The sequence below is a fragment of the Falco punctatus genome (genome assembly GCF_963210335.1).
Source record: "Falco punctatus genome assembly, chromosome: 6".
In the NCBI taxonomy this organism is placed as follows: domain Eukaryota; kingdom Metazoa; phylum Chordata; class Aves; order Falconiformes; family Falconidae; genus Falco; species Falco punctatus.
This window is the reverse complement of record NC_137585.1, coordinates 50,523,828-50,550,389: the sequence shown is the minus strand read 5'-3', so window position 1 is coordinate 50,550,389 and position 26,562 is coordinate 50,523,828. Positions and strand designations below refer to the sequence as shown.

At 38.6% G+C, this 26,562-nt stretch overlaps 1 protein-coding gene across 2 annotated transcripts; it reads left to right on the top strand.

Annotated features, from left to right (window-relative positions):
- GXYLT1 (glucoside xylosyltransferase 1) lies at positions 1 to 26,304 on the top strand. Of its 2 annotated transcripts, XM_080392128.1 has the most exons (8): positions 1 to 346; positions 7,040 to 7,132; positions 18,143 to 18,317; positions 19,280 to 19,405; positions 20,276 to 20,527; positions 22,346 to 22,469; positions 22,752 to 22,924; positions 24,423 to 26,304. In XM_080392128.1, exons 1-8 carry the CDS (start codon positions 138 to 140, stop codon positions 24,582 to 24,584), a joined length of 1,314 nt encoding a protein of 437 aa, XP_080248254.1. In that variant the 5' UTR covers positions 1 to 137; the 3' UTR covers positions 24,585 to 26,304. The 2 variants fall into 2 exon arrangements, with proteins under 2 accessions (XP_080248254.1, XP_080248255.1); XM_080392129.1 differs by lacking the exon at positions 7,040 to 7,132 and having other exon boundaries at positions 7 to 346.
- Positions 26,305 to 26,562: the final 258 nt, after the last annotated feature.

Here is a 26,562-nt window from a genome sequence, read left to right as displayed (position 1 = left end):
TCGGCCCCGCCCCCGCCCGCTCGGCCCCGCCCCTCACATGCCGGGGCTGGCGCCGCCGCCGCCGCGTCCGTTAGGCTCGCGCTGCAGGTTGGGCCCCGGCCGCCGCCTGGCGCTGCTGCCGGGGCCGGCGCGGGAGGATGCGGCGGTTCGCGCGGGTGGCGCTGCTGTGCCTGGGCTGCGGCGTCTGCTCGCTGCTCTACGGCTTCAGCCAGCTGGCCCTCTCCCTGGAGCAGGAGCCTGGCGGCGGCCGGGAGCAGCAGGCCCGAGACCCCGGCGCTCGGCGGCAGGCGGGCGCCGGTCGGGCGGCGGCGGGGAGCGCGGGCCGAGGCGAGTCGGGGGCCGGCAGGTACGGGGCGCCGGGGCCGGACGGAGGAGGCGGGGGCACGGGCGGCGGTTCCCCCCGCATTCCTGCGGGGAGGGCCGGGGAGGCGCGGGAGCGCGCTGGCCACCCTCCCGCGGGCGGAGCGGGGCCCGGCGCCCGCCCTCGCCCCCCAGCGGGGCCCGCGGGCGCCCCCGGCCGCTCGGCGAGGCGGGGGCGGCTGCCGGGGCCGCGGCCTGGGTGGGAGCGGGACGGCGGTGTCGCTGTGTGCTCCCTCCCGGGCAGCTCGGGCATCCCGAGGGCCGCGTACCGGGGACTGGAGAAGCTGTCAGCAAAGGGAGAGGGCTGAGGGAAGTGGCGCTGCAGGCCCGCGGCGAGGCACGGCGACACCAGGGCGACGCGGGGGGGGCTGGCGTGCTGCGGCGGGAGCCGGCCTGCGCCTTCGCCCGGTGCTGGAGCCGGGCCGCCTCCCTGCTGGGACAGGGCGGCGGGAGCGAGCGGCGGGCCTTCCCTTTTGCCGAGCTGAGGAAGTTGCAGGCCGTGACTGGGTTCTGAAACTTTGTGATTGTCGAACTGAACTCTGCAGCAGCAGAAATGCTTGTGCCCGGAGGCTTTAGCAAGGCCGGTCTTCTCCCGGGGGGTGGCCGTCCGCGCAGCCGGGGCGCTGCCTGGCGGCCTGTTTCTGCCGCCTGCCTCCTGTCAGCAGGAATTTGTATGCGGCCAAGTGGTGAGCGAGATTGTGGAATGAAAAAGTACTGGTTGTCCCTTATAGTTTTGTGATCCTGTTCACATGTGGCCACCAGAATGCTAATGCTGGGAGGAGTGATGAGAAATCTGATACTGAAGATGGAGGAGAAATTAGGACCAGGCCTTGCGGGGCCAGTTTACCTCTAACTCTGCTTAGATTCCACAGCAGTTTAAAGCAATGTGGGTTTGATGGTTTGGTGACTTTCCCTCCTTCCCGATGCTCAGACACCCCCCACTCCTTATGCTGCTGGTGCTCCTCTGTCGCACAAGTGAGTTGATCTGGCCTGCGGACCTGCCCAAAAACTACCGATTTTTTGGCCAGCTCAGCGGTCTGCACTGGCTCATCATATAATTATGAAAGTGTTGGTGCCGGTGCAAAGGAGTCACAGTGGATGGTGGGATGACAGCAGCTCTGATTTAACCATCGTAAAATACCATGAAACAGCATTCTGACTTGCTGGGGGTGGAGTCAGCTGAAACGTGAAACCCAGGTTTTGACTGCTGCAACTACTGCAAGAGAATGTTTTTTCCCCCCTGTGCTTTTGCTTTATTTCAGATTAATACAGACTATGACTTGAAAAAATGTGAGAGTGCTTGTTCTTCACTTTCTAGTTCATGATTAAAAACTCATTGTGAGAAGTTGAAATCTACTAGGTCTAAAGAACATGGTAACTGGAATAAACCAGTTAACTTCAGCAGCTTTATGCAAGATTTCATTGGTTTAATAAAAAAAGTTTTAAATAGAAATGTGAGGAATAAAATAAATGTGATATTTGTTTTACTAAAGAAAACATGCAATTTATATGAAGAAAACTTGTGTTGGGTAAAAGATAATTAAATATTTTGTGTTAGTGAACATTGAAATTGCTGTCAGGTGCATCATGGTCCTGGTTAGCAAAGGAAGAAGCAAGTTTATTTTAAGAGCTGCACTACTTTAGTATTTGTAATAAAGTGTAGTGAGAACCCCAACAAGGTGCAAGAAGCTTCTTGCATGCTGCAGTGAGGTGAAATGAGATATAAATCTGCCCAGTGTTGCAATCTGGAAAAGCTTTACAAATTGAGAAAGTTATTTCCCAAAGGTCTTAAGTCCCACAAGTAGTTCCTGTACATACAGTTTCATGGGGGCATATCTCTTTGCAAAATCAGTGTCTGTTGAGATCTGTGTGGGAATTCTTTACCTACAAACTGCTGTCATACTGAAGGCTCAGAATGAACATCATCCTGCTGTAAATTATTTAAGTTTTATATGCTGTTTGTGCAAAGAACAGTCCCTAAAAGGCTTTTGTTTTAAGGAAAAATTCTGTCCTATGGCAGTTAAGAAAAGCCCCACTGAATCTCCCTTTAGATGCGGGTTTCAATTACTCTCAAGTTTTAAATCGTGTTATGTTCACTTACGTAATTGATAGACACATCTTGGTGAATATGATGGCGTCCTTCAGTTTTTATACTTAAGCTGTTTCTTTAGCGGTGACTGAGCGTGATAGCCACATGGGTGTTTTATGCCCACTTCTGACTATCCTGTGATTGTGTAATATCCTAAAGAGTTCATAACCTTATAAAGTAAATTGTGTACAGATAACCTTATAATCCTTCTTGAAGTTTTAAGATTTTGGATGCGTTAATAGTAAGTCTCAGTAATGGGTTGCTTCAGCTGTCTTCACTGGTAGCTTTAAAATACAGTTTACAAAGCAAATGTAGCTGCCATCTGAAGACATTTATGCACTCAACAGTGGTTTCCTCTTTATCCAAAAAGGGGTTTATTTGCCTTGAATAATCTATTTTATTATATGCTATGAGGGCAGAAAGAGCTCTGGGATGGGGGAGGGAGGGGTAAGATGATGTATTTGGGAGTTTTCATAAGCATGCAAACATGAAAACTACAAGCTTTGAATAAAGCTTCAGAATACCACACCTGGAAGAATTTTGCAACAGTGGTGATGCTTTTAAGTAGAAAATCTGTAATTAAAAAGGAAGTACCATATTGAAACTAGAATTACAGGTTGAGGCAAGATCCTCTAATAAACATAGTAATTCAAGGGAGCTTGTTGGGTAATCGCTTCAGTAAGGAGTTGTTTGTTTCAAAGGCTACAGTAGCCCGAGGACTAAGATGACTGGAAACTATAGGCTTGTATCTTGAAACTTGACATAAATAGCTGAAAAACATTTTAAGAATTTATTAGCTAGATCCTAAGGTCATGTTTGAACTGTGAAGAAAGATTAATGTTGAAGGTAAATTGTCCTCCTGCTTATTCATTCGAGTGAGAAAAGTAGTGATGAATAGTCTGTACTGTCATATGTAATAGCTAAATGAACAATAGATCTGAACTTGAAAAAAAGAAAATATTGAAGTGTCTACTTCCAGAAGGTACAAAGTCAATCAAAAGCAGCCAGTATGTGTAGTCAGCCTTTTTTGCTTTGCTAGTATGATTTATGGATGAAGGCGGCAACTGTGAAAAAAATGAAAAAAATCATAGTTAATAAATTCATATTTGCTACATGTGTGTCATTTAATAGTGCTATAATCTGCTGGCAGTGGAGTATCTGTTCAAGTCAGGCTTTCTCCACATGCTTTCAGATCAGTTAATTAGCAGACTGTGCTTTTAAGAAGTGAATCTTCAGTTAATTTTATCAATATTGCTACTTCAATTAGGCAGATAATGTTCATCTTTCTATTCAGGTCCAAAAATAAGTGCTATCCTAATGGCATGTTTGAGAAGTAGAGCAAGAATCAGTCTGTCACCAGTTCCATGAATTCGGTGGGGTCAATGAATTTAACCATATTAAAATGAAACATTTTTCCATTATGCTATAGTTTAGCATTTTTGTACATTTCAGTACAGCAGCCAGGAACTTCCAGGAACTGGCTCCTGATCCTCTGGTCTCCCTTGTTGCTGGCCTGGGCCTGCGCACCCACAAGGCTTGCAGCCCCAGTTCAGTTGCTGCTACTCAGACCCTCTTGGATGTGCATACACGTGCACAGATGAATACACTATGCCTTAGTCTTGTGGCAGCTGGCCGTGAGATTGCGTCATGTAAATGGGTCCTTCGGATAGCTGGTCCAGACCTACGGGCTTAACGTTACCCAGTGCTCAGACAGTGTCTCTTGTGGCTAGGCTGAGAGAGGTTCTTTCAGTAGCTCAAACCCTCTGATCTCTGCAGTCTGGCATAGCCTTATGGCCTGTCTGATACCTGGGTCCCAAGCTCTTGCTGCACTTGCGGGCTAGTCTGGCTTGATACTTGCTGGTGATTATGTGTGCCGACATGCACACCCACATGCTATGTGCACACACGTTTTTCCAGTTCCTGGCACTGTGGGCTCTATGATCTGTGGCCATCTTTTCATTTGCTGGCACTTTGACCTTCACACATGCCATATGCACATGGAATGCCCCTCTGCCCCGCCATGGAAAACAGAAATTGAGTTTAGTAAAGAGGCTGGTGATCAGGCACACAACATGGCTAATCATACGGACTGGCAACCTATTTACCTGTGTCTGGACCTTCTTATCTTCTGTTTTTGCATTGTCATTCCTCCCCAGTCCACCTTGATCCCACAGTGAGCCCCACACCCCTGTAGGCAGTCTGTAAGGTGGTCTGGAGAGCTTTGCCAGTTGTCTTACGTGGTGGATCTTCTGCCTGGCCGGTGGGCTGCCTGCACTCCTGCATTGGGGATGGGCCAGGGTGCTCTGTGTGCCTGGGGTTTCCTTCACCTGACACTATATTCTGCTTTCTGTTTGTGGGGACTGGCCTTTAATCGCAAAGCCTGTAATAGGTGTGCAATAGTAAGCAAAATATCCCTCCTTAATGCTGAAGGTGACTATTCCTGTCTGACTAGTAATGTTGCTCAGGTAATGACTGTGCCTGTTTGATGAACAGATACAATGAATCTCCCTAGCTTTGTAAAGCACTTGTGGCACTTACTTACTGTCTAAGCTTTCCTCAAGTTTTTTTTCAAGTAAAAAAAAAAAAAAAATCATCATAAGTGGCATTTTGAATGATCTTTTTGTGAATAACAAGAACAAAATGCTGTTCAATGAATCTAGTCTCAATCCTTTGTATGTGAAAGCATTGTGGAATATGGTAGTGTATGGTCAGTTGAGAGAGACTTCTGTTGGCAGGAAAGAAGTCAGCCTAACATTAGGTAAATTACATACATATGGGTTCTAGTAACATTTTTGTTTCAAATGTGAAATTTATGAATCTAATCCAAGGCTGGCAGTTTTGTCATCGTGCTGAATGGGATATTGGAAAGGCCTAATGTGTCAGAGAAATGATTTAGGCATTAACTCAAGCTTGCCTCTTGCCTTGGCAGGCTAGATAGGATAGTAGCTCAAGGCAGCTAAGAAAACACAGCTCTTGACAGCTGGAAGAGGAGTCCCGTGTAATAATAAGATAATAATCTTCCAAACCAGAAAACTGTTCTTGAGAGAGTCTATATAATTTATCCTAAAAGTATTGAGAAATAGTTACTTGAAAAAGGGATACAGTGGAGATTCTAAAGATTGTTCTTTGGATAAGTGCAAGATCTTAATGTGCCTTCAAGTTTTTAAGAAACTTCAAAAGCCACAAGAGGTTAATGTAAGAAAGAATCTGGCAGAGAGAACTTGTGGTTTTATGCCATTTACTTTCCCCAGAGGAGTGCAGATAACCCAGTCACAGTCTACATTATCCTTTTTTTGTATTTGGATTTGTGGAGACTATTCATGAGTCATGACATAGAAATACTTGACTTATTTCTTGCAAACACATATCTACAGGATATGAGGATTTTCTGTGATCTCTACCAAAGAACTGCTCTATCCCCCAACACTTAATGAAGCCTTGTGAAACACTGTGTTTATCAGGTCGTTTTTCTCAAGTGTTGGAAAAAGAAGAAATTATACAGCTTGCCATTTTTGATGCTACGTTAATCTATTAAATCTGGTATTTGTAAAACATTGGCCTTTACAGATAACCCTACTAAGATCATGCTGATTCTTTTCAAACTTGCAAAGCCAAGAACTAGAGTTCTGAGTTTTAGTCCTTAAATACCTTTCCATCATCAAGCTTGTGTGTTTTCTTCTTGCACGTCTTTCACAGATATCAACTTTCAAAGGAGGATAAACACTATAGTCATTGTGTCACCAGAGCAGGAAGAAGGAAGGAGCAGAGGAGGTCACTCAAGAGTGAAATATTGCAAAGCAAGTAGTATACTTGCTCATTTAAGATTTTAAATCTTGATGTCGATTTCCTCACCACGATCTTTTAAAATATACTTCTGTTGCTCTTTTAAAATACTTCCTATATTACTGTTGCATAAAATGTAGTGGTGGACTAGAAAAACCTGGTTTTTTAGTTGTTAGTGTAGCACAAGTCAATAAATCATTAGTCCTGTCATTATGGAGTCATAATGTCAGTACGGGGAAGGAAAACTTGCCAGATGTGGTGATTATTTCTCTATTGCATTAACCTTTTGTTATGAAAAAATGGAATTAGTTGGTGCTGCAGAGTCCTGTTTTTTGTTAAAAATCAGCTTTGCGCCAAATAGTCATAGATTAATAGGGGTTGTGTTTAAATAGACAATGTAACTTTGAAAAAGAAATGTTCTACTTGCTCTGCCTGCTTGAAGTAGACAAAGTTATTGCAAGGTGAAGGAGTTCTTTTCAGCAGTAAGTGTTGCCATTCAATCTATTACCTATGGATTTATACTAAGCCAAGAACACAGAATGACCCTCAGAAATCCCAGGCCCTCTCTTTCTCACTCTGAAAATACATGGAGAGGAAAGGCTAAAGGATGGGGACTGTTCATCCTTAAAAGAATCCTTCTGGTTGGCACTGATACTTTGTCTTCTGTATTATGCAAGTTCCCTTACTAGCCAGTCTTCTGCCAGGTAATTAACTAGTCAAGGTATATTTGAGCTAGAAAATAATCCATTTAAATTTGCCATAAAATCAGTAACATTTATATAGGTTATTTTTGTCTTGTCCTGTTAGGTGTAAGAATTTGTCTGTATCTTTCTGGAATTCCTATTGGATGCTGCCCTCTGATGTTTGTGGAATGAACTGCTTTTGGGAAGCTGCTTTTAGGTAGGATCTGTTATTAAATGGATCTGTTATTAAATAGTACTTTATTATTTGATTGCAGACAGGCGTAGCTGCTAAGTATTTTTGGCTATTTAGCAAGGTGACAAGGCAAAAATATTTTGATTGCTTCACATGCATTTCACCTGCTTATATTATGGTCTCCTTTGCCTAGACTTTCTCCTGTTCTGTTATGTCTTTGAAAATGTAGACTGAAGTGTTACTACAAAGAGTAGATTTTTTTTTTTTTTCAGTTATGTTGCTTTATTAAATAAGAGACTTGCTAACATTGGTAAAAAGTCTATCTGAATGTAGTCTGAAAAGTTACTGATTAATTATTTTTGATAAATAAAACTTGCTCAACAGTAATACCCATGGTGTAATTTACAACAGAAACTGGCAAATATGCTTAGTAGTTAAGTTTGAAGTTAGTTTTTTATTCAAGTGACATGTTTTATAGAATTTGAGGAGGGTACTTCATCCAAAAGCACTGAAATGAGCATTTTAGAATATGCTTTAAGATACAGTATGTTAAAGCATAGACTGTCCTTAAATTTGCATCTTTAACAATAAGTTTAAATGTTTTGATGTGGTTGTACAGATGCTTTAGGCTGTCACATTATGGAATAGCTTGAAAAGAAAAGGAAGAAGAAGTCTTAAGCTACTTGAGATATGTTCTCTAACCTGCGTAGTTCTGTTCAGTATATAACTAAAGTTGTATGTCAATTTTTTTATGTTTAGAATTTTACTGATAATCCTTTGATATGGTTATGTCTGTCTCAGACTGAAAGTTGAATATTTCTAAGGAAGCAAAGTAAAAAGTTTCGCTTCACAAGACTTAATGTATTTTTGAAAATTATGATTGTGGGAAAGACTTTAGATCTGTCCCCTGTTCCTCACTGCTTGTGTGCTGTTAGTGCTTTTTAAGCTCATTAGTTGCCAATAAGTTACTTAAAGGGATGGCTTAGATTGATATTTTTTTTTTTGTCTGTTAGTGAACTGCACCTGTAGTTTGTGACTGCTGTCTTTCTTGCTGCCCTTGGTAGCCAGTGTGTCAATCCACAGGGATTCATCTGACTTTCCTTTTGGTAGGTTTAGCTGTCTGAATGGACTCAATTCACTTTTTTTCCTTAAAAGTTAACTTTTGGGAGTTTAGCTTTATGAAGTTTAGCACAGGGGAGTAAGTGAACTGTCAGTGCTGTTGTGGTGGAGGGTGTAGGGGCTTAGCCCGTGCTTAGTGGAGGGACAGGATGTGATTGTAAGCTTCAGTCATCCGTGGGCATCTGAGCCAGTCTAACAGTTGTGTAGTGCTGAGAGAGGAGGGGGTCTCACTGTCTTCTGACCCCATTGACCATTGTGCTGTCTGTGAGCTTTCCACAATACAATGTGGTGCACTAAAATAACAGAAAACTTCCCTTCTAGATTTTCTGCCAGGCTTAAGGTGAGCAGGACCCTGGAACTGGCAGTAGAGAAACCCCATGAAGTTCCTTTGTGGGTACCTTAATCTGCAGCTTGTGTTGTTCTGTTAAGAATGTGGCTGTGAAGACAAGTCTGTTGAAGTATGTATTGATTATGACAGTACTGGGCAAGTGCAGTTTCTTTCATGGTGGAGCAGTTGTCATGGTGAACCCTTAATATCTGCAAAATTTCATGTTTAGAAAATCTGAAGCTGAAAGAAAAATGCTGTTCAAATGTGTAAGGGGGATGTGGTGTTCAGATTAATAACTTCAGATTGAATTTGATTATTTTGTCAATATATTACTAATAAATTAATGCCTGTATGTTGTGCTGACTCTGGTGCGTGTTGAATTCCTCAGTGAGATGCTCTGCTTCAGAGGAGACCCCCTTGCCTCCTTCAAACTTTATTTATTTTCTTGCTCTGTTCAGTTCAGTTGGTTTCAGAGATGTGCAGTGAGTGTGTAAGTGAGGGGGCAGAGAGGAGGACAAAGTGCTCCTTCTTTGGTTAGTAGCAAGCGATTACAATGGCTCAGCATCAATCTGCTGCCTGAGCCTCATTTCTTTGTATGTGTTGGAATAACACAGAAGATAGTTGCAGTTCGGTTTCAGCTTTAGATAAGAGTTATAATTTTGTTTAATTCTCAAAAAAGTGCATTGTACTAGGTGCACTGAGAAGCCGAAGGGTTTAGACCTTCAAACATGATAGTAGTTGTTCTCAAGTCTGCAGTCAGGTATTTGGAGGAAAAGGAATGAACTTAATTCCATGCAAGTTTATTAACCACAGCAAATGAAGTCTAGTATCCTTATTTTTTAAGATTGTATGTGTAGGGCCACTTCAAGAGTCTTCATAAAGATAAAGTCTCTCAAAAGCTTTTTCTGTAAAGAGGGCAACATTGTGGTTCTAAGTTGGGTATCTTGAAATAAAAAGGAGTGAGTTCTACCGTAGTGTCCTATTCCAAATAACTTGATCCTGGGTTGACTGAGCCTTTGTGTTCTTGTTTAGTGCAGTTGTTGTAGTGAGGTACAGAATAAAACTGGACTCCAAAGAGACTTGGATAGGGAGAAGGTTATGAGAAAAGCCTAAGAGTTACAGATCCGATTGAAATCTTAGGTTAGCTACATCCACTGCCTATAGACAGTGTCAACAAAATAATGGGAATTCCAGTGAGTTTACTTTTAATAGAAATGGCAGAGTCTGGTCATTGAGCTACACCAACATTTATCTTGAATCTTATATTTGGCCTGGTTTAATCCATAAAAAGAGAACGCTATTTATCCAGATCATAAATCAGTTTATGAATGGAGTTTCTGATGTTCTATTATGTTTTAGTAAGCTACCAGATGAGTTTGTTCAGAAGAGCAGATCATATAACTAGAATTACTTTGCCAATAGTAGTTTCATAAAATCTATCTCAATGTTAGAAGGTCTCCTTTCCCTCTACCAGTGAAGTTTTTCAAACCTTGGAAGGTAGTCCTTCAGCTTTTGGATATTTAAGTCTTTTCTTTGAAAAAACTTACCTTGTTTTCTCGCTGTTTCTAACTTGAAATTCCACTTGTTTTTTTTTCTTTTTTTCCCTTCTCCTGGATATCAGAACCACAGGGATTTGTTTATCCATGAGAGAAAGAACTTTAAAATCTGGATTTTTGGGAGAGAGGTATATATAGACTTCAGTATGACTCATGCTATAGATAATTCAACATAGTTTGAAATTGATGAGCTCTGAGCAGTTGCTGATTCTAATAACGGGTAATAAGGATCTTGTCTGTAAGTTAATCAGTGTAAAATCTGTTGCCTATGCTGTATGTGGGAAGGATTTTGGAGCTATTCTGCCCTCACATTTTTAATCACCATTCTGATTATCAACATTATTGAGACAGAATGTCTTGTGTTGTGGTCTTGGTACAGTACACCTTTTAGCTTTCACAGTAGTAGAGGAAGCCTGAGATCACTCTTATATACAGTGGTATACATTTTATAAAAAAATTTAAAACTGCTGATAAAGATAACATGAGACTCAGGTTTGGCGTGATCGTGATGACATGTATCTTTTCTAGTACACCTTTCAAGGTGCTCAGTGTCATCTAGCTGGTATGGTCACTTATTTCCTACTGATTAAGAAGAAATTCTTAGGGGTCATTACTCTTGACTATCTGACCTGCTGGATTTCAGTTGTTGGATGTTGCTTCTAAGTGCGTTTTTAGCTTGCGTTGCCTATTAAAAAAATAAGTTTCACTATTTTTGAGTATATTGAGGTCCAGGTGGTGTGGATATATTGAGGTGAATTGTGACAATCCTGAAAGACAGAACTTCTCTAAACAAGCTAGCTCATTGAACGTTGGTGCTTTGGACTTTATAGTCCATTTTTAAATGACTAATATATTGTAACTGCAAACCTAATCTGCTGATTGAATTTGTAATTGTATAGATGACATTTGGACATCATATGCACTGGTATCATTACCATACTTTTACAAAATATGCTCTGATTGTGACTTATTTTTAATTCATTGCAGTGGTAGAAAGTTAAGCTGAGGAAAAACTAGAATTTCATCACTTTAAAATCCAGATAATTTCTATAGTTATCTTGATCCTATTTTTAGTAAGAGTGGGAATGATTTAACAGTTGCATTTTAATCAGTGTGGGCTTTGTTGCCTTCTCACTGCATATTTGCTTTTGCTTTTCTGGTGACTAAAGGCTGCTGGATGAGGCTTCTTAATGATGATTGATTTAGATCAAGCACAAAACATTAAAAGAAAGAAGGATGTAGTAAGCAAGCCATCTGTATTGTATTTACAGATCTACCATTTGTTTTTTTGAGGTACATCATGGTGCCAGGTTTGAAATAATGCACGTTAATTACATAAAAATATTTTCCCTGCATATTCTAACAAATATAATTTACGTTTTCCATGCTAATTGTCGAAAAACTTGTATGGGTGTTGTGTTTAACCTGATCTGGTAACTAAATACCATGCAGCTGTCCCCCTCTCACCCAGAGGGTTGGGGAGGAGAATTGGAAAGGAATGTGAAGCTTGAGAGTTGAGATAAGAACAATTTAATAACTGAAAGACGATAAAACCAAAACAATATTATTAACAGTTGTAATGGAAAGGAGAGAGAAGGGGAGAGGAATGAAATCCAAAGGGAAGGGAGAAAAGAAAAGAAGTGATGCCCCACACAGCTGTTCACCACCAGCTGACCGATGCCCAGCCAGTCCCTGAGCAGCGATCGGCAGCCCTGGCCAGCTCCCCTGGTTTATATACCGAGCATGCTGTCCCATGGCATGGAATATCCCTTTGGATAGTTCAGGTCAGCTGCCCTGGCTGTGTCCCCTCCCAATTTCTTGTGCTCCCCCCCCCTCTGGCTGGCAGGGCCTGAGAAACTGAAAAGTCCTTGACTTGGTATAAACATCACCCAGCAACATCCAAAAAGTCAGTGTGTTACCAACATTGTTCTCACACCAAATCCGAAACAGCACTGTGCCAGCTACGAAGAAAATCAACTCTACCCCAGCTGAAACCAGGACAATGGGTAAAATATTTGCACTGATAAGGTAGGCAATTAGCTTTTTATAGTTAAGAAAACATATTTGCAGTAGCTTCTGTTTGTTCTTTTTATGCGTAAGTAAGTTTAACACAGCTGAGCCTGGCAGCCTAGTCCATTTGGTTGTAATATCAAAGAAAATTAGTTTAATGATGGTGTGGAAGGACTCGGAGACTTTATTAAGTAACCTTATTTAGGAAGCTGAATGTGGCATGTCTCATTTGCCTTACAGTAAGACCATAAGGAGAAAAGATCAAAGAAAAGCGATGATGTAGCTCTATCAGAACAAGTGTAGAAAAGCTTGTTTTGATGTAGAATAATTTTAAAAATGTTTTTTGTAACCTACAAAATAATTCTTAAATCCTTGGTATTAGCATTATGTAATATGATGGTGGTTGTACATAAAAACTAGTGGTGCAAGTTAGGATGATGGCAGTTTTCTCAGAAAATGGCAAGTATTTTTACATTGTTCATAACTCATGCTATTGTATTAAAAATGGTAACTCCTCAATCACCCAGAGTAAAATTTGAAAGGACAGCTGAGGTCAATTTATTGCTTCAGTTATTCCTACTGCTCTGGGCTCTCGGTACCTGGATGCTAATCTGCCCTTCCTTGGCTTCCCCAGCCATATTAAGGGGATAGGAGGGGACAGCTTGATAGCTGGTGAACTTGGGCAGGGAGCTTCCTGTTGATCTCTAGGCATGTTCTTAGCAGAGCATCAACAGGTGGGGAAAAAGGAGCTCTAGTGCACAAAGTTTGTAACACAGAATTAAGACTCACACTGGTTCCGTCATGGCTTTCTGTAATATCAATGCCACTATACTTGAATGTGGCTTAAAAAAAGGAGAAAAAATAAAGTTGCCCTTGGTCATACTGACAATTCTTTGAATGATACCCGGGTCACACTAGATGCTGTAACACTGCTGCTCTGAAAGGTTTGGAGCTTGGAAGGTGGCAGTGTGTGCATGCAGCAGAGGAAGCTGTTGTCCTGTGACCTCAGTAAAGCAGGCTAGGATTGAGGCAGGCTTAATGATCACAAATTAAATGGAGTTGTGTACAGGATTCATTATGCCTGTCTGCGTGTTCCTGGGGATTTGATACCCTCTCACCTGTGCTCTATATGTGCTTACGTAAGGATAGAAGAAGCCTACCTTAAACATATGCAGGAGACCCCCACCTGCAGTACCTTGTGCCAAGTTTGCAGGGCAGAGCTAAGATTTTCGTGGAGCTGATGAGTATTTTAGTGACAATACCCTTTGGGGTTTAGCTTTTTTCCAAGAAGTTCAGCTGGGATGCAGTGAAGGTTCTAGAAGAGTGCGACCTGTCAAAGCATACCTCTGTAGCTTACTCACCAGATTATTACTTCATAATTTTAATTGACATAGAAATGGTAATTTAATATGCAGTGTGTCATGGTATACATCTTTAAACATAAGGCAATGTCTTGAAAGACAGGCTCTGGAATATCTTGTTGTAGCAGATTCATTGAGCATATCCAGCCATGTTCCTCTGTCAGAGGTTATTAACCCCACAGCAGAATCGGTCAGTACAGAATGAAGGTCTGGGCTTCAACACAGAAATACTTCAGGGCGAGGATTGTACCTGGCTGTGTGCTGCTGATGAGCAGCATGTGTTAAAGTGTATGTTTTTGCTCTCAAAGTGGATTGTTTTAAATGTGTTTTCTAAACTCATGGGTGTATGTGTGGTGCTCTCATTTATTTTTACTGTCCCTACCGCTCATGTATAATTAGTATCCTCAGACAACTTAAATTCTCATATTTATTCCTAAACTCTCAAATCCTGTCATGGCTTCCTGCTGAGTATCTTCTATTGTATTACAGGTGCATTCTTTGTTCTTTAGTTTTAATTACCAGAAGTTTTTTGGGATTTTTTTCCCCTGCAGGATCTAGGACTCCCACATTATTGAAGATTGTTTTTTTTTCTTTAGAAATGAGGGCTGCCAAGTTTTCCTTGCTAGTCTATCCTAAAACCTTACCAAATACAGTCCGTATTTCACTCTGTCGTTGCTTTTTTCTGGCTTCTCTAGTAAGTTCTCCCATACCAGAACATCAGGCTACTAGTAATTGGAAATGTGCATATAAAAATCTGCATTTGTGTTTTCCACATTGTCTTGGAACATTTTTTTGAAAGTATCTCCTCACTTTTGAAAGTGTCTAACACTTTCAGAACTTGGGGTTTAGGTTCAATAAGAGTATTTTGCTCTGATACCAGAGCTGGGACACTGATACCAAACTTGCTCAGGTTCAGACAAGTTACAGTTCTTGTAAAATACATTTTATTTTGCTCATGGTCAACTCAGCTATGGAACAAGTTAAAAAAAAGTCTGTATTGCTGAAAAATCTTGCGTTGTCAGGTCATACCACACCCAGGGCTGTCTAAATGAGCAAGGTTTTCCTTTCCCTGTCTTCTGGTGAGATAGTTGCATGACTAACTGCAGTGGAGGGAAGGTGGGGAAAAGAGTTACAGAGGCTGGAAAAATTCAGGAAGGAGAAGTAGAGAAAGGAGCAGTTGAGGGCAGATAATTTTAAAAACAGTTAGGAGAGAGATAAAAGTCATGTAGATGAATGTTGAAGAAGGGAGTGAGACAAGCCATGGCATAGATAACTGTGTAGGTGAAGCATGTTAATACTGAACGTGAGACTGCAGAGCTCAAGTTGATAAGCTCTGCTGAACAATTTACAATTTATGCTGCTTCTGGTGGCAGGAGAAGGAAAAAGTGATGAAAGATGCTCACAGTGGAGAATTAGCACAAGAGGTAAGTAGTTAGCATCCCTGGGTGAAGATGGGGCAGTGGTTTCCCTCTGAGAGTGGAGAGAGATGTATATGCAGGGAGAAGGAGCGGCACTGAGGCCTGATTATTAAAAAAAGGCTGCGATTGCCATAGTCTGTATGCAGGGAAGTCAAATGCAACTTATAATCACTAAAGAATGTCTCTTCATGCAGTCTGGAGTAAGAACCACAGTTCTGGAGTCTTACAACTTCTCCTGCCTTAATATGTCTCTAAGACCTAATATGCCTCATCCCTTCCTTTTAGTGGAGGGTTCCCCAGAGGGAATGGGGGGGGGGGGGTTGCTGTTTTTTCCAATAGCTTCTAGCTCCATCTGCTTCAGAGGTAAAGCTTTGTGTTGTGGACTTGGGAGATCTGAGGCCAGCTGTTCCCCATATTGTGCAAGCTGAAATTCACTTGTTGGCTTCTTCTAAATATTTTTTCACCTTTTCAAAAAATTGTTTTTAAGCAGATTTTAAAAATTGAACTCGTATAGTCAGAAACTGAAAGAACAGAGATTGTGTGAACAAAGTGACTGTAAAAGCATTGTGATATGATCAGTCTTTTTTGTTGTGTGGCTTGAAATGTTCTTTTATTCACAGATGTCAGTAGATCTAGAAATAATAAAATACAGTCTTTGAATCCCAATGTGTTTTAGAGTTGCTTTGGCATAATTTTCACCATACCTTATTCATGGAAAGCCATGTGTTACATGTGGTTCCGGAACTTGGCTTTCAGCTATGCAGTTTGTGTAGTTTGTGCCCTTATTTATCACATGACCTTGCAGTATCACTGCAGGCTCTCATGACTTCAGGGCTTAATTATTGTAATTCCCTTTTCAGTGGATTGGTGATGAGGCTAATCTGCTGCTTGCAGCTTGTTCAGACTGCAGCAGTGTAGTTACTTGTGAGTTTCAGCTACCCTCATCACATTCAGTGTGCTTTGTGTTTTTTATATTAGCTACTTACTACATGGTGTAATGTTTAAATTAGCTTTATATATAAAGGTCTGAATGGACGTGTTTCGGTTACATTTGAAGATTTTATTTTATACTACCTTTTTCCTGTTAACCTGAACTAATTTTTCAGGTTTTGCTGCAAGACCTACAAAAGGTTTTAGTCTGGATTAAATCATCTGAATATAGATGCCTGCATATAGGTGTCTACGTCAAGTAGGTCTTAAGCGGTCATTACAGTTGAAAGAGCATAGAGAATGATCCAGGTGACTAGCCATTACATTGCTGAGAAGTAATGGCTGGTGTTTTTTAGTAAGCACTTGGGTATCCTAGGCATGTTCTTAAGACTAGTAGATAAAACATGATCTTTGAGACACCCAGTCCTTTTGGATTGGCACCTGGAGGTCAGGTGGGATATTCTAGAGCTTAATAAATGGTACAATACCTGTGTTAAAAAATAGAAACAAGCCTTAGGTATTTCCTTTGAAATAAGATGAATTGCTGTCTGCGCTCCATATCCTGCTCACATTGGCTTTAATGAGACTTTGGACACAATCTTGTATGTCAGCATCTTCATTTAGGTGTCCTATTTTGGAATCCTACCTATGAGGTCTTTAATCCATGTGATTTTTAATACCCCAAACCTTGACTTAAGACTGCATGTTCTAATTAAAATGTTATTTATCTTAAATGCCTGGATGCTGGAGGGTGTTTCTAGTTCCAGGGCATTGAAGTCTTCCAAAACTCAGAATGTTTTTGAATGTAGCCATTATTTATGCTGTCAAACTTCAGCAGTTTTACAGTGATATCTTTGCTTATGTTTTCCTCATGGAACTGGATGTATGTTGCTCTTCTGTGCCTTAAAGAAAAAGAGGGATATTTACATAGTATCTTTTGTCAATTTAAAGGAAAACTTGTATGCATCTAAATGTTTTAGTTCATGAATTGGGTGGAGATTATGTGCTAAGAATCACATCTGTTAATTTCTGTTTTGAAGTGTTTTTCTCATTGGCAAGTTTCTAAGAATGGGTGGTATGTTTGCCAAGCGTTTATCTGTTGTTACTAGTTTGGGAAAGTCTTTTCTAACTTCAGAGGGTTTTTTTGTCTGCTTAACTTGGAATTAATGTAATTTAAAACTTCAGATACTTGCTAGTTCTGTCTAGCTCCTGCTCCTATAATCCGTGTGGATAGCTCAAGTGCAGAATATTGTTTTGAAGATTGTCTTTGAGTTGATTGATTTAGGTTTAAAACTTTTGAAAGCTTTTCTGACTAATTAAATACAGGATATCCAGGTGTTAGGTTTAGTATGCCCACTGTGTTTGCTACTAAGCTAATGGTATTTACCCAACGATAACTTCAGACTGTTGTATTAAAATAATGAACTAACTTTTAAATGTACCTGGTATAATACATGCCAGGCATTTCTCACAATATCTGTTGGACAGCTGTCTTCAGAAAGAAGGGACTTCCCAGTCACCACACCTTACAGTGGTTTAGCCCCTGGTAAGGACATGAGCAGTGCATGTGGTCAGTGTACTTGAGGGATTTTCCAGAACTGCTGGGAGCACCGGGACATCCCACAAGGCTATCTGAGCGGTTAGTTTACCCCCCTTTCAACCCAAGCTGTACTCCTGCAGGATGGTAGGAGAGGAGAAAACTGTTTGCATTTTTCCAGAGCTTAGAAGAAGCACTGAAGCATGGGTTTGACAAAAGGACTTACTGGAGCAGAAAATAGATAAAATGCCTAGATCACTCAAAAATGTTCTTAACAGGCCTTAAAAGTATGGGTTATCTCACTTTTGTTGTTGAGTTTACTGTATTTATCATACGTACCTCTCTCTGTACTGAGTCCAGGGAAAGAGGAAAAAATGAACTCGGGCATAGACTTAATGTGGTCAGCCTTTCACATTTCAATCTAACTTCATGCGATCTTTCAAAATAGCTATTTTTGATGTAATTCCTCATTTGTAATGGGTAGTAAGATTACTAAGAAAATAGGTGTTTGTTTAGTTTCTGTATAGCTCTTCCATACCTTTTTTTTCCCTCATAGGCTGGGATGGTGAGAGTGGATATGAGCATAGTTAAGGTTAAACGTAAGCCTACTTATGAGATGTAATGCTGTAGATTGTATGTTCTATTTGAGTTATCCTTTGCTGGTTTAAATATGATAAAGGATATTTTGTTAAACTACATGCTGCAGTAAATAGTAGACCTTTTCTTTAAGCCTGTGGTAGAAATAATGTCAAATGAAAAAATATTTTTGTGTCAGATATGATTACATGAAAACACATCCTTCTGAGAAAATGCATCTAGCAGTGGTTGCCTGTGGTGAAAGACTGGAGGAGACTGTTACTATGTTGAGATCAGCCATTATTTTCAGCATCAAACCTCTCCAGTTTCATATTTTCGCTGAGGACCAATTGCATGAGAGTTTCAAAGACATAGTAAGTACCCAAATAATTTACTTACTCAATTCAGATATATTACTCAAATTGTACTACAAATTTCTCTGCTTGGTTAGTAGTTTTTGGATATAGTGGCAGATATGCAGGGGTCTTAAAAAAAGGTAATATGCAAGCCTGTTGTAATGTTGGATGGGGATTTCTGTTGTTTTGTTTTTTTTTTTTTTTCTTGTGAAAGAATGCTAGTTGCCAATATCAAAGCTTTTGTTGAGACAGACCAAAACATCCTGATTTGTCACCTTGCATCTGGTGAGTACAAACCTGATGTTCTGAACACAAACCAGTTGTCTTGTGTGAGCTTAAAGTTGGTTTTACAAGAGAAAACAGAGATCTGTCCTTTTTTGCCCCTGTGCTTACAATATGACTCAGCCTTATGTTGTCTAAACAATGGTAGATATGGTTATGTCTAACTTTAGTAAATTCCAGTTAATGAATATACCATTATGACTGGAATAGCAGTATTACAAGCTGACTAATGTGTAGCTGTGGAGGGTTTTATTATTTTTGTGCTCAAAACGTTGTACTAAATATGACATTAGTATGTTTTACATTCTCGTATACACTAATATAATGTGAACGGTAACTTTGGCAAAAACTGGGTAAGGTTATTTTAAATTCAGGAAGACTTCACTGGTATTTCTCCTGTGGGAACAAGTTAAGTAGGGAGAAAGTTTTATGTATTTACTTTTTGTAAATACTAGTTTATTTTACTTGCTCTTAATTTTCTGTATGACCTGATAAGATGTGTTTTCTTCATAGTGGCCTGCAGGTGCCACTTTTTGTTCAAGTATTTTGAGTAGTTGACAGATTCTTGTAGTTCAGGAAGCATTTCGGTTGTGGAAGAGAAGTGTTGCAATTAAGTTCTATTATCAATATGAATGGAGGATCGATTTCTTTTTTATAATGCAATGTAGTAATTTTTGTGATCTCTTCTTTTCACATAGCTTGATGACTTCCCCTATGAAGGAAAAGTTAATTACACATTATATCCAATAACATTTCCAACTGAGAGTGCAGCAGAATGGAAGAAATTGTTTAAACCGTGTGCTTCACAAAGGCTGTTCTTGCCAGTAAGTTATTCTGTAATAGGACAATACAGAAGTCTGTTTATGAAGCATCAAGTCCTGATTAATCTAATTTCTGCTTAGTTTCAAATTAAGAACTACTATTACTCCTAAAAGTTACTTTTATGGCATCCTAAAAACCCTTCGGAATTTAGCCTTCTTATAGTGGCACTAATACACTATGGAAAATGAGAAAAAGTCCTTTTCTCACTTTGTGTTTAGGGCACAGTATCCTCAGTGAGTGGTGTAGGTCATATCATCCTCTCGGAGGCAAGAAGGATTTATCACACCGCATCTCCTCATTCAGTTGGAAAGTTTCGTGCATGCATGGGTCTGAGAAGTGTTAGAGAAATTGAAACAAGAAATGGGCTATTGTTGCCAGAGCGTTTTGTGCAGCATTTTTTTTACTCATCTGAGACACTTCAGAAATCATATTTCAGGCTAGGTGAATTGTAGCAGTGGCAGCTGTCTCCCAGATACTTTCTCTTCTGGGGCTCCCTTATACCTCTCCGTTGTTTGATAAGACGCGTAGGAAAGGAAGGGACGAGGAGGAAGATAGTAACTCCTCTGTTATGGTGATGTTCGCCTGGCCTGCAACTTTATTCTTGAGGGAAGCCCCAGGATATAGAGTGTAGATCAAGTCTCTTTGCATTACTATTCTATATAAAACCTCTGTTTCACTCTACAAAAGCTCTCCAAAATGAGAAAAGAGGGAATGATGACAAATTTATTGACTGCAAACTGTCAGTCTGAAGTGAGTTTACTTGCATGTGGCAAAAATATATTAAACTTTATTGTGTAATGGCAGCAACTTCTGTTTTATGAAGAGAAGCTCAATAAAACTTAATAGTTTGGTTTTAAATTCTTCCCCTGCAGTTAATCCTCAAAAATGTGGATTCATTACTGTATGTTGATACTGACATCCTGTTTTTGAGACCTGTTGATGATATTTGGTCTTTTCTGGGGAAGTTCAACTCCACACAAATTGCTGCAATGGCACCGGAACATGAAGAGCCTCGTATTGGGTGGTATAATCGCTTTGCTAGACATCCCTATTATGGAGTAACTGGAATAAATTCCGGAGTCATGTTAATGAATATGACACGTATCAGAAAAAAGTATTTCAAGGTAAGTGTTGCCTTTGTTGCATTTTTCTGTGCTTTTCCATCTTATAATTCTAATCCTGTTTCGAATTGATGTGGGACAGTATTTTTCAAAATAATTTTCTTGTAAATGGAATAATATTCTGAAAATACTGTGTTTAAAATGGTATCTAACTTGTGTTTTTTAGATGTCATTCATTGTAAGACTTGGAATTCCTGGATTTTAAGTGTGCTTGATTGTTTTAATTTTTCTTAGTTCTGAGAGATCCTGTGCCTTGATACACTCTGCTTGAAATTACAATCTGGTATTTTTTCTTCACTGTAGAGGTCCCAGAAAACAGTTAATGTATACTGTAAAGGAACTTGAAAAATGTGTGTAGTAATATGACCAGGAGGTGGTGCTAAAACATTTAGTAAGTTATTTTAACTGTAAGGTTTCCAAATTTTGATCTTTTACATTGTAACCAGAGGATTATCACCTTAAGTATCTTTTGATTTCCTTTGAAGTCATAGCTTTTGTAGAGAAGTAAGTTTATAATGAAAGTACTTACTAAGCACTGTGTGCAGCAGCAGTGGTCATTGCTTCACAGATGGGAAGTTTTTTCTTATGTACTTGAAACACAAGTACAAAAGCAGTGCTGTGTGATTGTACTGGGGGGGGGGGGAAGTACTTTTAAGAGAATTTTGATTAGGGAAAAATAATAATGCAGTCAAAAAAAGATTGAAAGTTTCTTAACATGGTGTTTCTGTATACAGGTCCCAAACCATAGTGGAGTATTTTTTTTTTGGTTTTGCCAGCTTGGTTAAAAAGATTTGAGGGTACAATCCCGTACTTGTTCAGGAATTTCCTCTCTTTGGAACTTACTGTTATTGCATGCTAACTCTCCCAACTGAAGTAGAAGGTATAGAGTGAGCAGCCTTGTTCCTTTTCTGGCCTAGTTGAACATAAACATTCTGTAAAGATAAGAAATTAGCTTTAGAATATGTAACCTGTTACACGCAGATGGTAACCCCTTTGGTAATGTGGAGGCCAGTTCATTCCAAGTAGCATCTCCTCAGCCAAAACCTTAGAAGAACTCCTCCTTTTCCTTGGAAGTGATTTTGCTAAATCAAGAATTTTGGAATTAAGTAACAGCTCTTGGTTTAGAGTCTGATTATACAAGTATAATCTTGTATAACTAGCCTTTGCTGGTGAGAAGTTGTGCCGCCTTTGCTGTGGAAGTTAAAGTTCAGTAACTAAAAAAAATTAGTTCAACTAAATAAATGAAAATTATTTTGAAAACCTTTGAAGGATTTCCATATTTTTGTACACTGCTTTGTAGCTAGTATTTTTAGCTGTATGTGTTTGGGACTATTTAATAATTAATTTTATATTGATGTGTTTTGAGTTCTTGAAGTTAACTTTAAAACCACTTCATATTACCACTCCATGATAGACAATAATTGCATGAAGTGTGGATATTTACATAATTCCCATCTACTTGCATGCATCACTTCAATGCAGTTTTTTTTAGATCCTACTGCTGTATAAAGAAAAACTTGCTATTTCTTAGAAGTCTCGGTTTAAGATGTTTGAGGGAAATCTTGAAGAATTTAATGTGGCAGTTAAATAGGCGATGCATATAATTTTCCTTATAAGATAATAATTGAGAAATAAAGCATATTTTAAATATCCATAACTGTTTTCCTTAGATGTGCTCATGTGTTTAAAAGGAAGAAGTCTTCTATACATTTGAATTTGTAACTTTGAAAAGCAAATTACTGCGATTCTGTAGGGCATTTTCTTCTTTATAGGTATAATTGTCCTGAATGGATGTTGTTTTGCTTTGTTTTGTTTTAATAGAATGATATGACACCAGTCCGGTTACAGTGGGGAGAAATCCTTATGCCACTGCTGAAGAAGTACAAGTTGAACATAACGTGGGGCGATCAGGATCTATTGAACATTATGTTTTTTCACAATCCAGGTAAATCTACATCGATTCCAAGTGTAACATTACCAATTTGATCCTTTCTGTGATGGTCAAAAATCCGGGAAACTACTCTTTTTAACAGACTTTTTGGTGAATGTATTCAAGGCACTTTTCTTATGTTTCCTGAAACTGTTTGCTTTGAGAGACAGAGCTGGAGCTTGCTAGAATATAATTAGCTTTTAGGTTTCAAAACTACTGTACAGAACTTTATGAAGCAGCCTTAAGAAAAAAAGAGATTAGTCTTTTTACTGAAATGATTTTTGTACTTTACCACAGAAAGTCTTTATGTGTTTCCTTGCCAATGGAATTACCGACCTGACCACTGCATCTATGGAAGCAACTGTAAGGAAGCTGAAGAAGAAGGTATATTTATTCTTCATGGAAACAGAGGTGTTTACCATGATGATAAACAACCAACTTTTAGGGCCATTTATGAAGCAATAAAAAATGTAAGTGTTTTCAGCACTATACTTGTGCAAAGATTTTTGTAAATGTATTTTTTTATTGGCAATGTTGCAGGTATTTTGTAGTTTTTGTTGGTACTTGATTGCAACAAAGTAATTGTCTTTTAAGTTGTGTTTCACCAATTTTTCATTTACTGCTTAGGTAGAATTCCAACTGTATTCCTTTTGTGATCAGCATCTCTTGAAACATAATGTAGACTGTCTAGGTTAGGATTCTAAAATTGACTGTAGTTGTCAGCGTTTATTTAAAAGACTTAATTCCCATTCCTTTAATAAATATATCTAGTAAACTGTTTGTATAAGCATTAGGATATTACCAAAAGCTTCATTTTCCTGTTGATTTTAAAATGTAGGAAAAAAATTCCCTTTTTCTTCTCAAAGTTTGTGTATTTACTTTAAAATGTTGAACATTTAATTCTAGCTCAATTTGGATTGTAAAAGTATTTTTTTTTTTTTTTACACTGTGTTTTGGTCTTTTCTAGAGATTCAGTGTATTAATATGTTGCTGTTCCTTTAAATACTGAGCACAGTGACTTTTCATTCTGCAAATAAGTCATCTAATAAACTATTTATCACGACATCAGTATACTCACTGAAGAGCTGTAAAATTTAGCACTGATGCACATTTTAATATAGCAGGCTATTGTGTGTGTATAACCTTAAAAAATCAATAGTATATTTTAATGGTGCTTTATTACATGTTGTCATATGGATATAAAGATGAAGAAAAGTACTTTGGGGGATCTGAGAATACATTGCAGGGAAAGTGAATGTGTTTCCATAAAAATACGATTTCTTTGTTTCCTTTGAGCATTGTCAAAACCAGAAGAAAAAATTAATTCTTTTTATTTATTATCCCATTAGGTTTATGAATATGTTACAGAAAGTATGTAAAACATTGCTGATTCATTGGTAATAAGATGAACAAAATTGTTACTTTGAAATGCTGGTTTTGCTTGTCATTTGTTTATAAAAAATATTGCACTGTTGAATTAATGACTTCTTTATTTCATGTCCGTGTTAAACATAGTATGTTTGACCATCATTCAGTTTAATGAAACTTCAGTAGTACCAGTTTTTATACTGTTGCTTCATTATACTTTGGTAAGAATTGTATTCCTTAGAAGTTACGTGTCATTCAACAAATAACCAGAAATCATTTTAGATCTGTAAATTTTTAATTTAATAATGTAATTTTAAATTTCCTCCTTGCCTGTCTGGATATATTTATTTGCTTGCTTTTTTTTTTTTTTTTTAAATTAAATCTTGCTTGTTAGGCTTATTGGAAGCATTGGAAACTATTTCTGTAATTGAGGTGTTTTTCAAATATTGCATTCAGAAGCTGCCTGCATTCTTAAAAACATTTAATAAACCTATAAAAAGTAAATACGATGTTCAAAGGCATTTTTATAGATGTTTTAATAACTCTTAATGACACTCTTCTGTATTGACATTGTCTTTCTTTTTCTTAACCTCTTTACAGTATTCATTTGGAGATGATCTGATTCATTCCCTGCTGCAACCCCTAGAACTGGAATTACGGAAAACCATGCATACATACTGTGGAAAAGTATACAAAGTGTTCATAAAGCAGCTAACAAAAAGCATAAGAGACTTTTACACCAGAAGATCAAAGGGAAGGTGATTTTTACTCCAAACTGTTAAATCAAGAGACTGAATTAACATACTGGTCATAAGGTGCAAAAATTCTAATATGGCTTGAATTGGCTCTTAACGTGCCCAGATAAAAGTTTACTAGCGTACATAAAAATGAAGAAAATATTCATGTAATGAAGAACAGGAACTTTTTCTGCAAAGGTGACTTTTTGCTCTTTTGAAGTTTAATCATTGCTAATGTTTGTCTTGGATCTGATGATTTGAGTGTTACTGGCTTCTATGGTCAGTAGTTTTAGTCTGCATAATTCAGTTATCTAATGAAAAAATGACCAAGAAAGAAATGAAGTTGACTGTATGTGGGAGTGTACCTCATATATTGTCTAAAATAGTGTTAAACTGTGAATGTAGCAATAACTGAGTCAGCAGCACTAACCTCACTTTAAAGGTGTGAGCCTTTATGTAAACAAAGTTGTTTACAAGTGCAGAAAATACTCCGTTTTCAAAGAAATGTGATGTAATCATTGACAATCTGTATGTGCCTTTATATGTTCATCTCTTACATGTTGAAGTACTGTTTTGACAATCTCGTTTTGCTTATCTTAGATGTAAACTGCACACTATAAATATGACTTTCTGAGAAATGAATAACTAGTATGTGATACTAGTTTTCTCTGTCAGTAGATAGAGACTTTAATATACAGCATTTGTTTCAACATTGTTGAGCCATCATGGCCAAAAGAGAGCAGAGTTGAGGGTTTTTTTTAGCAAAACTTCAGTTTGAAGTTATTAGTCTTTCAATACTTTAAATATTACATGATTTGGCAACTTTATAGGGTGTTTTGGAAGAAGAAAAAAATGCCACCAAAACAGTGGAAAGCTGTTGCTGTTGTATTTCCTTACTAAGAATTATTACCTGATGATTATTATAGAGTATTTAGTACCTAAAAGAGAAGAGCTGTAATCAGAGTTCTGATGCTTCATCAGACTGTATATTGGATGGGTTTCTTAGAGAATATATCCCGTTACCTTATTTTTTTTAATAACATGGCTTTAAAATAGTTTTGGGGCAGATCCTCAACTACATGAATACGTTACTGTCAATAGAGTGATAGTGATTTACAACAGGTAAGGATTAGGTTTTCTTTAGTTATCTTAGCAGAAAAAAAAAGTTCTCTTTATGTAATACAAACTTTTTTTTTTTTCAGAGGAAAACCAGAGTTTTAGTGTTACAGTGAAATATTATTTAAACTTGCATGGTATGAAATGTGTTTGTAAACTATATTTGAACTTGGGTAACCTGTCTGAGATGAAGTCTTCATAAAAGTGAATTTTTGGATACCATAAGAGTTCCTGTGTGAACATGGAGGATCCACTCGCTGACTTGCACCTTCATTCCAATTCCATTTCAGAAGCTTAATTTTTGTGGCTGTTACTCTGTCAAAGGTGGGCTGGCTCTGACTCCCTGATCCATGTGAGCTGGACGAATGCTTTAGCAGTACAAAATCACACTCCACTGTAAGCAGAGTTTACATTCTGCTCCTAATTTCCCTGCTGGCTCAGGGTGTAAATTTCAGAGATGGAAGCTAGGAAGCAGTCTGCCTTGCAGGTAGTTACAGTCCCTTTTCCTTGCGATGTAAACTTTTGAAGTCTGAAGATCTAGAATCTGTGTGAAGGTGAATGCTGTTATTGACCGATTTTACAATATGCAGTGCATTATTTTTTTACATAAATACTGATTTTTATATCAATTTGTCTTCAGCTTTCTTTTTTACTTGAACTGTGTGTTTGTATTTAAAAAATACTTTGGCTTGGTTTTCATGTTTGTCTTTGTGTAAACTTTCTGTTTTGAATTTATTTTTAGCTTTTTGTATGAAGATACAGCTTAAAACCCAATGAGTCATTTTAGAAAACAAGTGGACTCTGAACATTAGCAGCAACTTTTCCACTTGCATTTCAGGTTTTGTGGGGGATTAGAACAAAAAAGGTTAATATTGAAGCTTATCATA

Bases quoted from the DNA above. Each gene is read 5' to 3' on its own strand.
- GXYLT1 (XM_080392128.1), top strand. From the start codon at position 138: ATGCGGCGGTTCGCGCGGGTGGCGCTGCTGTGCCTGGGCTGCGGCGTC. The intron at 347-7,039 runs GTACGGGGCGCC...TTGTCCTGTTAG, and splicing joins GGCGAGTCGGGGGCCGGCAG to GTGTAAGAATTTGTCTGTAT. The intron at 22,470-22,751 runs GTAAATCTACAT...ACTTTACCACAG, and splicing joins TATGTTTTTTCACAATCCAG to AAAGTCTTTATGTGTTTCCT.